This window comes from Mastigoproctus giganteus, chromosome 2, assembly GCF_048544385.1.
Source record: "Mastigoproctus giganteus isolate SK-2022 chromosome 2, ASM4854438v1, whole genome shotgun sequence".
Classification (NCBI taxonomy): Eukaryota; Metazoa; Arthropoda; class Arachnida; order Uropygi; family Thelyphonidae; genus Mastigoproctus; species Mastigoproctus giganteus.
In genome coordinates this window covers 218,019,954-218,033,496 of record NC_143576.1, presented here as the reverse complement: position 1 = coordinate 218,033,496, position 13,543 = coordinate 218,019,954, and the positions used below count along the sequence as shown (strand labels likewise).

Here is a 13,543-nt window from a genome sequence, read left to right as displayed (position 1 = left end):
GCCCGAATCACTATGGAACGGTTCCAGGAACACGACAATGACTTTTCTTTGTTTCAGTGGTTCGCTCAGTCCCCGGATCTCAATCCTATTGAACATCTTTGGGATGACCTGGAAAGGGCTGTTCGCTGCAGGCCTACACCTCCGTCGAATCTCAAGGAACTGCGTGACACACTGATGTCTGCATGGTACTCCATTCCTGCACAACGTTTTCAGCATGTTTTTTTTTTTTTTTTTCACAATTTTTCACAATTTTTCTTGAAGGATTTCCAAGCTTTAAAAAACCACACAGGGGCAGGTAAATTCTTTCTCTAGTGGCCCAAATATGAGTTTTTTTTTTTTTTGCTTCACTCACATAAAAAGCAAAAATATTTTGTATAGCCAGATTGTAGATCTCTTAGGCCTAAAAGCTGGTGAAAAGGTCTTCTCACCATCCCAACAAGATCTAGTTCCAATGGACTTCAAAATGTCAATCTTTCAATAACTGTCAGGTCTACAGACCGACGAATACAGCTACTTTGATTCTGGCATCAGTAATGTCTGGAAATTTTACTTTTAAATATTGAAAGCCATTTCCATTCTTGTTCGTAGCTTTTACGAAATTCTTCATTAGACTTCCCTTTATGTGAAGTCTGTGGGGAGTGCTCTGGCATACGCTCCTTGAGTATACCCGGGTTCAAGTCCCTGACGGCTAAATACGTCGATCTGCCAATCCGCACTGGATCAGTGTGGCAGATTAGGGTTCATTTCCCTCAACGTGAATTGTTGAGGAGGCTTCCATCCTGCAGTTGGTTGATAATGGCTGCAGTTTCCTTTTTTATGTGAAGCAGTGGTACATATTATTATTTATTATATATGTTTGGTCGAGCAGCTAGTGGCTTATAGGTGACATGTTTGTTTCTAGGTACAAGATTCATGCCAGCGATCGAAATCTGAGTTTCATAATGAATAGTTGGGGGTTTGCTGCCCCGTTCGCACAGGTCTTCGCAGGTAGCATAGTGGTTATAATCACCACACTAGCTGGAAAATTGCCCGATTCGAGTCCCCCCAATCGAGTAAAATTTATGGGCTTGCTTTTTTTTTTTTTTTTTGCAGCCCGTGGGTGATTTAGTCTCAGGCGTGGACAGCAAGGATTTTACCCTGAAAACTGGAGTTTTTCGTCCAGCAAAAACACAGGCTGATCGACCAGAGATGACACTCAATTTTTGGACATAACATACAGGGGCAGGTAAGTTCTTTCTCGAGTGGCCCAAATATGACAGTTTTTTTTTTTTTTTTGCTTCACTTGCATTAAAAGGAAAAATATTTTGTATATCCAGGTTGTAGATCTTTTAGATGAAAAGTTCTTCTCACCACCCCAACAAGATCCAGAAAAGCCTACCTCGAACTTCTCAATCAGAAGTATAATTAATATGAAATTATAGATCAATATCTAAGTACCTGGAAACCATTCAAAATATAATATATCTTTGCTAAGTGAGGATGCTAAGGAAAAGGTGCACTATGTTCAGCATCTTCAATAAAAAATAAAAATTCGCAGTGGTAACAGAACGAAATGTTTTTCACGAATATTTTGTTGTGAACAGTGTCTTCGGCGAAACTGTTCACAATAAAATAGGAGACCATTTTAGCCTACAAACGTTATTTCACCTGGAGATAACGAGGAATGCGATACCATCCCTCTAACATCAGAGAAAGGGACACTTAGGGTGGAGGCGGTGTTCCCGTGTCGGGCGGAATAATGATCAACGGCCGCGCCCCCTCTTCATGTTTTTGATAGGAGTGCCGTAACTGCGAAAAGGTACTGAGAACAGATCCTCGAACCTCTGTGCGACTTTTTGGGGTGAGGTTGGGCAAGTTGTTCTTTTCACGCACGACGACGCCATTGCACATAGAGCTCAAGTGGTGGAGGAATATCTTTAAACTGAAGATATCCAAGGACTGCAGTGGCCAGAGCGATCACTAGACTTAAATCCAATCGAACATGCGTAGGATGCCCTTGGCCGTCACATTGCACGCCGACAGCCAACTCCTCGGTCAGTTGGTGAGCTAAGGTGTGCGACGGTGGAAGAATAGGATTTGCTGACGCAGAATCTTAGACACCTTTATGTTGAACATGGTTCACCGCTGTCAAGCCTATTTAACCGTTGGAAGGGATCATATGCCGTACTGATGTCATGTGACCATATTTTCGAACATCTTGTATCGACTTCTGTAATGTGACCTTTTTGGTAATTCTTATATAAATGTCCTTTAAACCTATCCGAAGTTTCTCACGGTCTCTTCATTTCATCGTTATTCTATGGAACACCACTATACCAAATTTTGTCCCGGTTTATCGCAAGCTGCACGAGTTACATCATGTTTATTACGTGTTCTGTTAATTTTTTCGAGCAGTGTATTTTTCACTACAATAAGCACAATTAGTGGGTTTTCATTACTGGAGAATACGTTTTATTCATTAGGCTTAATTATTCAATGTGTATTGTGCATAATGAATTGACTATCAGAGCATTGTGATATGTATTCTAATAAGCGTAGAGTAGGCTGAATAGTTGAACATGGGTATCTTCCCATTGGTCTGTATTTGCTCCATGCCAAGGTTATAAACCTAACCGCAAGTGCAACCTTCACAAATCAAACAGAATCATTACAACCTCAAAATAGCCCTTAACTGTGTGAAACGCATCTTACCTTTGACCTCACTATGCCATACATTAACAACACCTCTGGGTTCATTTAGCAAAGAGAGGGAGATCACAAAGTCTTGGGCAATTGAGAACAGACACGACGAACTTCAATCACCTATTTACTTCCAGCAGTCATGCATTGCTCGTGCTAACCTCGTTCTTAAGGGGAGAAAGGTCGTGGGCATAAGAATAGGACATATACAAGCTTTCTCTCGAACAACAGGAGATACGGTTCACTGCAGCTAAACGATCGCACAACCTCCTCCTCCTCCTTCTCCTCTCTCAGTTTTCTCTCTATTCGCATTCGCTGATGATGTCACGATTTCTCCAGTCCTTAAGTGGTTGCACTTCGGCAGATTCTCATGTAATGCTAAGCTATAGTTGCATCAGCAAACATAAGTAATATTGGTCAATTAGCTGTGCTACTCTGGTCTGTACTTTAGTTCTTTAACCCTAACGGCCATATTTTTATAGTATACACTCGGGAGGGTGGGGCATTGAAATAAAATAAAATTAAAATAAACGTACACGTAATGGCATGGATTCCAAAAGGTGCCCGAGAGAGTTTAGCTCCAGATTTCAGCCATTTATCCATCAGGAGTATCTTTCCAACTGCCCTTTCCAACATATCCCACACTTTCTCAATTGGGTTCAGACCTGGAGAATTAGGTTGCCAGGAAATCTTGGCCACCCAATTATTTAAATGTTCCTCGAAGCATTCAAGTTTTTGTGCGGTGGATAGTTGCGTTGTCGTCTTTAAAGAATCCATCGCGATCAGGGTAAAAATGAAGCCCTACAGGGCAAAATTGGTGAGATACAACAGAAAAATGTTCACTGGAGGCAACATGACCTTTAACGGAATGAATTGACCCACTTCGTACCAACAGCACATACGCCATACCATGACACCACTTCTAGCCGCTTGAGTGGGATACTAAACTGTATGGATGTATGATTTCATGATATTCACCCCACACGTTCACCCTACTATTGGTGTACAAAAGTGTAAATCGAGACCTGTCAGACCACACTATCTTTAAATTTAAATTTAAGATTTAAAGTTAAATTATTAGAAACATGATTGGGCAACTTTATAACCAAAGCAAAATTCTTCATGGAAAAAGAGATCTCATACTTACTCCAAACGTAAAAATTTAAAACTGAACTTTTGCTTTCGTTATGCGATTGGAGCCGGATGTCACAACTCTTTAAAATCCTGTTGCTGATCCTTCTTTAATCCTGGTTTGTAGCAAGACATGCAGTCGATTTGATGTATACAAACAAGTGGAGTTACAATGCTACGTATTTCATCTCATATTAGTTAACTCAGATGATTCCATTAATCTTGAAGGAGCATTTTAAGTATCCATCTTATGATCCTTGTTTGATTCACAGTATCCTAGAAAGCAATACCCCACTGCCCCCTCACTATCTAACAAAAAATACTTTCGTTAGCTTAGCAAAAGTAAGAGTTCCTTCGACTGACTCACTTCTTCCAAAAATAAACCTCAGATAATCGACTTCATCTGGCTCACCATTACATGGGTGGGAGAAGGGGGAATCCGGCACGACAGTGCATGCCACAATTCAATTGTCTTCTTCCAAACCACTTCTGAGCTCCGATAGAAGGAGCTGGGCAGGTTCTTATCGCACGTGCAGTTTACGCGTGACAGGTGGACATTCGCTCATTTATTAAGGTTCAAATGGACTCCCCGATAACTGTCATTGCTCCGTAAGGGTCCGCATATAATAACTGTGTGGGCAGGCAAAGAAAGATGAGGCGTTGTAATTGCTTGTCAAACGTGTCCCGAAGACGGTACGGTCAAACAATGACCCCTAAGGGTTCGGCATTTCGCTTTTTGGTACGAATCATAACTACTACTGTATCTAGGTAATGGGAAACTGTGACCCGTTGCTGGAGGCATAGAGGGGGAGGGAGGTCGAATCGAAAGAAGATGAAGCCAATCAAAGAATGGAGTGCTGGCTGTGATATGAAATTGGAGGGCTGCATTCGTTGACTTGTGGAGCCAATACAACCAACAGTGTTTGGAATCATTTACCTTCATAAAAAGCGAGTGCGACTAATTTTATCATAACAATACCTAAAATAAGGAAAATTATGTTAAACAATAAATTTCCATTTTCATCACTACACTGCAGGAAAAATCCTGATAATGTTATCTTAATTTATAAATGCATGATTATAAATTGCAGCATTCTATACTGGTATACGAAATAGCTTCAGGATGCAGTTCAGGCCACCACAATTATAAACAGTTGTTGTAGGAGCATCGGCGACTAGGACCATATTGTTCCGTATATACTGTCTGTAAATTTCCTGTTCTGTGGTTGATTTTCTGTTTGCTGTACGAAAAACCCGAGTTTCCGAGAGAAAAAAACCATGCTACCCTCGCCTGAGACCGACTAACTCAGCCACGTTGTGAAAAAGAACCATAAAAATTCCTCACGTCATCGACGTGACTCGAACTCAGGTCTTTTCCACCCGGTGTGTGGAGGACGGCGATTCTACCAACTGTGCTACCTACGAGGACAAGGGCATCAGCAACCTAGACCAGATTGAGCCATGTATGCTATGTCTGTGGAAGTGTGTGTGTGCGTTCATGGGCCGATTTGCATGTGCAGGATGAAAATTCTGGAAGAGTTTATGGGGACACACGCTACACCCTCCGACTACATCCTCGTATGAAAGGACTTTTGAAATTCATTGTCATATACAGGAATTGAATCCGGATCTTTCCAAACGAGTAAAAAACGAAACCACTTACTGTCACAGAGAACCGTATAATTAGTATAATCAAATACGAGAGACCTCGTTTAACGTCCTTTCACTTAAAGCATACAGCGTTTTTAAAGACTAAAAAGAACCGAGGCATAATTGGGAGCATAGCAGTTCCCAAATGTTTCGAAGAGTAAAATTTCTCGTCCTTTGCACAAGTTTCACATGGTTAGAAATTTTGACATCAACAAACACCTTTTCACGCTATGAATACATTTGCTCCAAATAAATTTAAATTTACAATGTCCAAAAGTTCCTCCACGAGGAATGGTCCAATATTCCTAAGACAGTTTAGGATTTTTAAAATATATTCCACGTAGAATACAAGCTGTTTTAAAAACAAAAGTAGCCTAACTTCATATCGATGCATACCTGTAGCTCTTATTACAGGTGGTTCCATTATTTTGTCCATCCCCTGTATTTGAATGCCTTGAGATACGCGCCAAACTAGGAATTAGACTTTTACGATCCCGTGAGAACAAGACGTTGGTAGCAGCGATATGAATACGAATATAAAGAACGAGTACAATTTGGTATGAAATTCGTCTTAATCCTGACCATATCTACCATGTAAGTCCATGCATACAGTAATTGAGACAGTAATCGCAAAGGATCCATCAGTACGATTACTAGAGGAAGTGGCGTTCAGAATACAGAGGGTACATTGATAAGGTTGCTATGGAGTGTACGATCGATCAGCAGTTCAACACCTGCTCAATGCCACGCTCCAAACATATCCATGTTGCATATAAAAATATTGGAATGCATTATCTAGAAGGCTGGTCACACGGGTAACCAGTTACCAGTCCGTGTATTATAGCCATAATAACACTTAGCCTGTATGTCGTTTAATATGATGATAATCTCGTTGAAGGTCAACGTTCCGGTGTTATCTACCATGAGTGTTCCGATCTGAGAACGCTTATATAAGAAAGATTTTGGCTGCTCTCTTCCTGATAGCAACGAAAAGGGGAAAAAAGAAAAACTCAAGGGATGTGGCAAACTGTTCAAAATAACAGAGAGGTTATTGTTTTTTTACTTAGTGTTTCTCTTTAATGAAAGCTGTATGATAGCTGCTTACGTCAACAGGCACAATGAAAAAGACCGCCAGAGGTCGTTACTGGACACGATCACCATTGATGAATTGGTTTTTCCTGGTATGCAGAGGTTGTTTTGTAGAGAAAGGAGTCACTCCGTGATTCATTTGATTATTATATAGCTTCTGCAAACATATAATTTTAACAGTCAAGATATATGAAACTCTACTATCATTGCATTTATAAATTCTTCCTGCGTTTATTCTCAAAAATTATAAACAAATAATTACATGTCGAATCTTATTCAAATACAATAAACAGTAATCACTGGTGGCAGTAATTTAACTAGCGGAACTATATGGGGTCAATCAAAAAAAAATTGTACAAGTGAAAAAACTCTTATTGATGGTTAAGGTACAAGTATTTAAGATACTGATTTTAAATTTATCTACAGCGAATACAGTGCTTTGGGTTACCAAAAATTTGGATTCCCAAATTTTCTGGCCCTTGTGGGTAGCGCAGTTGGTAGAATCGCAGTCCTCCTGCACCGGGTGGAAAAGACCTGAGTTGGAGTTCCGCCAATGACAGGAGAAATTTTTGTGGGCCTTTTTCAGAGCGTGGCCAATTTAGTCGGTCTCAGATGAGGGTAGCGTGGTTCCTTCCCTCCGGAAACTATGGTTTTTCATCCATCAAGCAGAAAATCGCCCTCAGAACAGACGCAATTTATAGAGTTACAAGGAGCAATATGGCCTTAGTCGCTGATGCTCCTAAAACTCTACAACAACAACATTAGGAGTACCAACAACAAATATTCATATACGAGTACCCGTATATGAATAGCTGCTGCTGATATGGTCAAAAATATGCATCGAGGTGTGCGAACGCCCTCTGACGGTGTTGAGCTTTCTCAACCGACAGACAAGGTCACTCAATTGCTTCAGTGTGTTAACTGCAGTCTTGACTCTTGGTTTGAGCTTGTGTTGCAGCCTAAGATATACTCATTCAAATTTTAAATCAACTAAAGTAAACCAACCCGAAATTTCTCCATCATTCGAATTTCGATTGAACTGAATGATGGTTTTTAACGAATGAACGTTACGATTATTGAAATTCCTCGATACTAATCATTCGATTATAATACTAATCATTTGATTTTCCTATTTAAAAGAAAAGTACCAATATGTAAATAATAATATTAAAAACGCAGTGCTAAGAAGAACTGTATTAACTGCTCCTGAAGTTTAAATCTCAACATCGTAATTGATTAATTGCCAATCAAATTGCCAAAATAAGAACTTCAAAAGGAGTACAGACTTATGTTCCAACTCCATACCTGTTTGCAGTTGGGCATCGCTTAAACGTTTTTGCTTGTATCAAGCACCAGTTAGTATCGACGTGGCAAAATGATGAAAATCGAGTCTGGTTTTGCACGCAAACCTAGTCTGCAACTGTCTCAAGGTCATTCGATGCATTTATTAGCATGGGAATAGTTCTGTCTCTCACAGCTTGCTACTTGATAGGGACAGATACACAACATTAGTCATCTGTCGTAATTTGCCATGCGGACGATGTTTTGTATTAGGAAATGTAAATGATATTCAGAACGTGTGGATCATCCTTTGTATCAGTGCGGATCCTAGGTGGGTTTTATCTAGGTGCCCTCGAAACCCCTCATGTACACCGAACAGGATGATTCATTAGCACCCTGCATCTGTATGTATGAATGAATGATTTACGCGTGGCACTCGACTATTTTCTGACACTGTCCTATATACTGTAAACGTTATCAGTCACTTACCTCATCTTCCCCATCATCTAATTCATCGCCATATAACTGATCCGGTGCTATGACAGGGGTTGCAGTCATCGCACGTGATTTCTCCATTTTTTAACCAATTGGAGCATCTGAAATAATCATAAGACATGTCTGAGATTAAACATTAAGTATGCTACAAAGTATTTATGTTAACAGCGAGCATTGACATAGAGCTCTGGTTTAATTGCAAACATTAATGTGCACTAAATAGTTTTCATAGCATTACTGTAAAGATTTAAAACAAAATATATCTACAATACCAAATTCAGATTATTATTTAACGACATTGGAAATTGTCATTGATTCAGGCTTAGAAAATCCAGAATAACTCAAGAAGTAAAATGAGTAGCAGATGCCAGTAATGTGACCACCAACTGCCCCACAGGATGTTATCTACTTACAGAAAAAATAACTTTTATTAAAAGAGTTAAGTGGGGACTTAAGCCATTGATTGTACCATTTTCTTTTTCGCAAGCCGACAAACCAGCCATTGAACACTGTTTCTGACAACTTCAGTACTTTTCTCTAACATTCAAGAGAGCTACTAGACTATCTTCTTATCTTTGAGAATGGATGAGAAGAAATACAGTAGAACCTCATAAATCTGACATCCTGAGGAACATACCACCATCCGGATTTCAGGTATAATTCATTATTTTTATTAGGTAATACAATAGCTCTGATCCCTATAATCTTCACAGAGCGATGGTCGCCTGCATTAAAAATAAAATTTCTTAAAAAATAAAATAATATCAGAAGACAAGAGCATCTAGTGGTCACTAGCTTGAACCACGGTCACTCAACCTCCTGTATTTTTGTGCCCTCGTTCTTGACCACTCGACTACGGTGGCTGTTAAAGTAAAAATATTAATCCGTACTACCGGATTGGTTTAGTAAAATAAAGGTCGTGGGTTTTCGATTGCTGCCTCCATTATGAGTGTTTCAATTGTCACCTGAAATATGGCCCTCCTGTGTAACACAGTTGGTGGAATCGCCGTCCTCCTCACACCGGGCGGAAAAGACCTGAGTTCGAGTCCCGTCCATGACGTGAGGAAGTTTTATGGGCCTTTTTCACGACGTGGCTAAGTTAGTCGGTCTCAGGCGAGGGTAGCATGGTTTTTTCATTCCGGAAACTAGGGTTTTTCGTCTAGCAAACAGAAACAGGCAGCATATACGGAGCAATATGGCCTTAGTCGCTAATGCTCCTAAAACCCAACAACAACAAGCTGAAATATGCGGAAATTCTATTTATTTTCAGAGCTCCTAAAACTATAGAATTATAAACTCTGATTCCCATATTGTTATGCAATCCACCAATTCTAGAGGATGTTTTTCAATCCAAGAATTGCAATTATTTCTTAAAAACGCATCTTGAAAATCATGAAAATCTTTCTTACCAGAAATTATGCAAATTCTCATAAATACCACTGTTTTTTTCTTAGCAATAATGGCCCATGTATCCGCTGTCAACCAGGAACAACTCTGACTCCAGCACTATTAAAAATATCATCACACTAAGAGGGTAGACTTTTTCGACTATTAGCAACTCTCCTACTTAGAGGGTGGAGGGCTAATCTCCTAGCGGTTTCCCATAGCGTTGGAGGAAATGTTTGGGATTCCAGCTGTAAGTAAGACAGGGTGGTATTATTTTCGCGGACGGTGAACTTCAACGTGAGGTAACAAAAACAAACAACACCCTGATACTTCTACAGATCTTGAGATTTGGTTTCAGTAAGCATCTCTCTGAAAACTAAACGTTTGAAATTCTCCTCTTCTTACATACCTCGAGAGATTCCTAACCGTACGCATCCGTAGTGAAATAATAAAAAAACTACAAATCTCCACTTATAATCTTAGACCCATGTAAGAAGAACACCCACTGTATCAAATATAAACCAGCGTTACTCATTAGGAACATACCTGTATGTCTTGTCGAGGTAGAGGAATGGGCATCTCAAGGAGTTGGGTGAGGAGGCATTTTTTTAAAACTTGGTCTGATTACTTATCACAAAAAAGGTAGTTTTACTAACCTCTAAACGACATGCTCGCTTTCAGGAAAAGTTATAAAAAATAGAGTCGTAAATTTCTTTATAAAAAACAGCTAGCTTCTTAGAAGCAATGTAGGTGTATTATCACCTGAACAAGTATGCATGGGGGTGTCTCAAGTAGCCTCAAGCATCCAAGCAGCGTTTAGAGAGAATTCTGTAGGTAGAAAGCCATCGCCCACTGCTCGTATCTTTGTAATACACACCAACATGTGATAAATAATTTTGAACACAATTATTTTCTATAAATATTTACCATGCATTAAAGAGAAGTTGGATAATCACCAAAAAATCGCATCTTGTTGTTGGAAGGGTTTTAGACGCATCAGCAACTTAGGCCATATTGCGCCGTATATAATATGTCTGTTCTGTGGTCGATTTTCTGTTTTCTGGATGAAAAACCCGAGTTTACGGGAGAGAAAACAATGTTACCCTCGCCTGAGACCAACTAACTTAGCCACGTTGTAAAAAAAGGCCCATAAAAATTTTCACGTTATCGATGGAACTCGAACTCAGTTCTTTTTCAACCAACATCATCATCAACAATTTTCAATCCACTGCAGGATGAAGCCTCTCCAGCAACTTTCCAGTTCCTTCTGTTTTGAGCAATGAACATTCATTTACTACCCACGAACTCGTGAATTTCATCTGTCCATCTCCGTCGTTGTCTTCCAGGTTTTCTTCTAGCTCCTCTTGGGTACCATTCTGTTATTTTCTTAGTCCTCTGATCATGTCTTCGAGCTATGTGTCCTGCCGAAGCCCATTTTAGTTCTTTAGTTTTGATAAGAATGTCCTTTACTTGAGTTTGCTGCCTAATCCACCTGTTTCTCTTCTTATCTGACATTTGATTCCTAATATAATTCGTGCCATTCTTCGCTGTGTAGTTTTCAGCTTCTCTTCCATTCTTTTGGTGAGTGCCCAAGTTCCACCATAAGTCATGGTGGGGAGTATACATTTGTTCTTTATTTTATGTTTCAGACAAATTGGGATATTGCACCTCAGTATGTAACTATATTTCCTGAATGCTATCCATCCAAAATTTATTCTTCTCTTGACTTCCAGCCATTTATCATTATTACAGCTAATGACTTGTCCCAGATAATTTTTCAATGATTATATCCCTTTCTGTGGCATACTTTTTCATCATTACTTTTGTTTTAGCCATATTCATCTTTAGTCCGAAATTCTTACTAACTCTGCATAACTGATTAGGATTTTCCTATAATTCTTTGGGATCGTGGCTTATGACCACAATGTCATCTGCAAATCGTAAATGGTTTAGGTACTCTCTATTCACATTGATTCCTTTCTGCGACCAGTCCAATCTTCTGAAAGCGTCCTCAAGGGCAGCAGTAAACAACTTTGGAGTTATTGTGTCTCCTTGTCGAACTCCTTTCTCAATTTCCATCCATAAACTCTATGAATTTTACGACTGGCCCGTGTTTCGTAAACATTGTAGGAATAAATAAAGTTTTTCAACTTAACTGTTGAGGCATATTCTGTCTACTGTGTGAAATAAGTTCATTTGGTCAAATGCTAAAATGTGCCAATTATTATGAACAATGTGGATCACGCGTTTATTTGCAGCGCATGCGCAATGTGGTATTATAACAATGGCTGTTGTCCATGATATAAGGCCAAAATTCCTAGTTAAATCTTGCCTACAGGTAAAATCACGCGCGAAGTAGTGTTTATTGGACACCATTTGTGTTATATTGCCAGTTCGTGATAACAGCTATCGTGCAGTACATCAATAACCCAAATTCTAGTCTGACTGCTGCTTATAAAGTACAATGGACACTTAATTAAATTCCTTCAGTGTGTCATTAATATAGCCCACGTGATTTTACAAATTTTTAAGATATTATTAGACGAAAAAAAATATTTATTTGAACCAAATGAAAATGATAAAAGGAACAAAAATAACCGTTATTTTTTGGTTGCGTAATTCGATACCAGATGGCGCTGAAGATTGATAACTCAGATTTGTAATTATTATTCAATTTTTTTTGTATAACTTGTGCTTTTAAGTGGGTAGAAAAAGGAGACTGCGCTGGATAATATTTCTCTACAACTACAGGAATCACTGCTGACAAAGCTTCTTAGAATTTGAAACAGTAGGAGATGTTATGTTAGGAGATGAAATCTTTGTACCTGAAGTGTATTAGACACACTTAATCTCATGACTTCCAGATATCCGGTTAGAAATATAAAAAGCATAAAATAATCGCCATAACTGTTAAGAGTTTAACTTATGGTAGATTTTCCCAAAAGGGAAATGACGTAATAAAAACACGGATACGCTAGCATGAAACCGGAAGTAGTATGCTATAGGTAAATTTAGATTTAACCCACTGAAAAGGTTTAATATACCTCTAGGAGATTCCCCCAGCCCTCTTTCATCGTATTAAAAATACCCCTCCCCCCACCAAAAAATAGTTTATATGCAGGTTTCCTCATAAAACTTGAACTGACATAATGGAAGCCCGAGGGCGCCATCTGCGGTTAAATATATAAAAAGTCAAGGAATGTGCTGGTGATTTTTCTAAACTTCTCTAAAAACTAAAAGGAGGAAAACACTCCCCTAGTGTTTTCCTTCCCTCTCAAAATCGGCAATCCAAATGAAAATATTTTAAAAACTGATAACTTTAAAGCATGATTCAAATATCTTTTGTATTTCCTGACAAATATAGTAGATAAGTAGAAGGGTCATTGGAGATCCTTTTCCTTCTCTTATATTTATATATATATGCACTCCTCCCCCAAAAATTGGACGACTACAAATCTCTTGAAGCTCTGAAACCGTTCTGTTTATTATGAACAATGGATAAAACGAATCTATCAACCTGAGCATTGTTTTTACATCATAATTGAGTTAAAAATTAGTTAATTCTAAAAAAAAAAAAACTTACCTTATCGTTCAATCAGTTTTCCGGCATGTTCTTCCAATATCTCGTAGATCTCTTGAATAGCACGCACTTTAAACATTCACTGCCATCTACAATCCACCAACACACAGGTAGACCCAACACGAAACTTCAAAACAGGCTACAGATCCAGTGCGGACTTCTAGTTACTGGTTACTTCGCTATCTATCGGCAGTAGCGGAAAGTTTAAGAGGTGGAAAAAAAGAATAAAAAATGAATATTATAATAAAAAAA

At 38.9% G+C, this 13,543-nt stretch overlaps 1 protein-coding gene across 1 annotated transcript in view; it reads right to left on the bottom strand.

Annotated features, from left to right (window-relative positions):
- The window catches only part of LOC150090129 (uncharacterized), a 202,421-nt gene extending 188,988 nt beyond the window's left edge, over nucleotides 1–13,433 (bottom strand). The window contains exons 1-2 of the mRNA XM_090389758.1: nucleotides 13,295–13,433; nucleotides 8,320–8,426 (exon numbers count right to left, since the gene is read on the bottom strand). Coding sequence (XP_090245884.1) covers nucleotides 8,320–8,406 — 87 coding nt within the window. The 5' untranslated portion in view covers nucleotides 8,407–8,426; nucleotides 13,295–13,433. The remainder of the gene's footprint in view (nucleotides 1–8,319; nucleotides 8,427–13,294) is intronic.
- Between the last annotated feature and the right edge of the window lie 110 nt (nucleotides 13,434–13,543).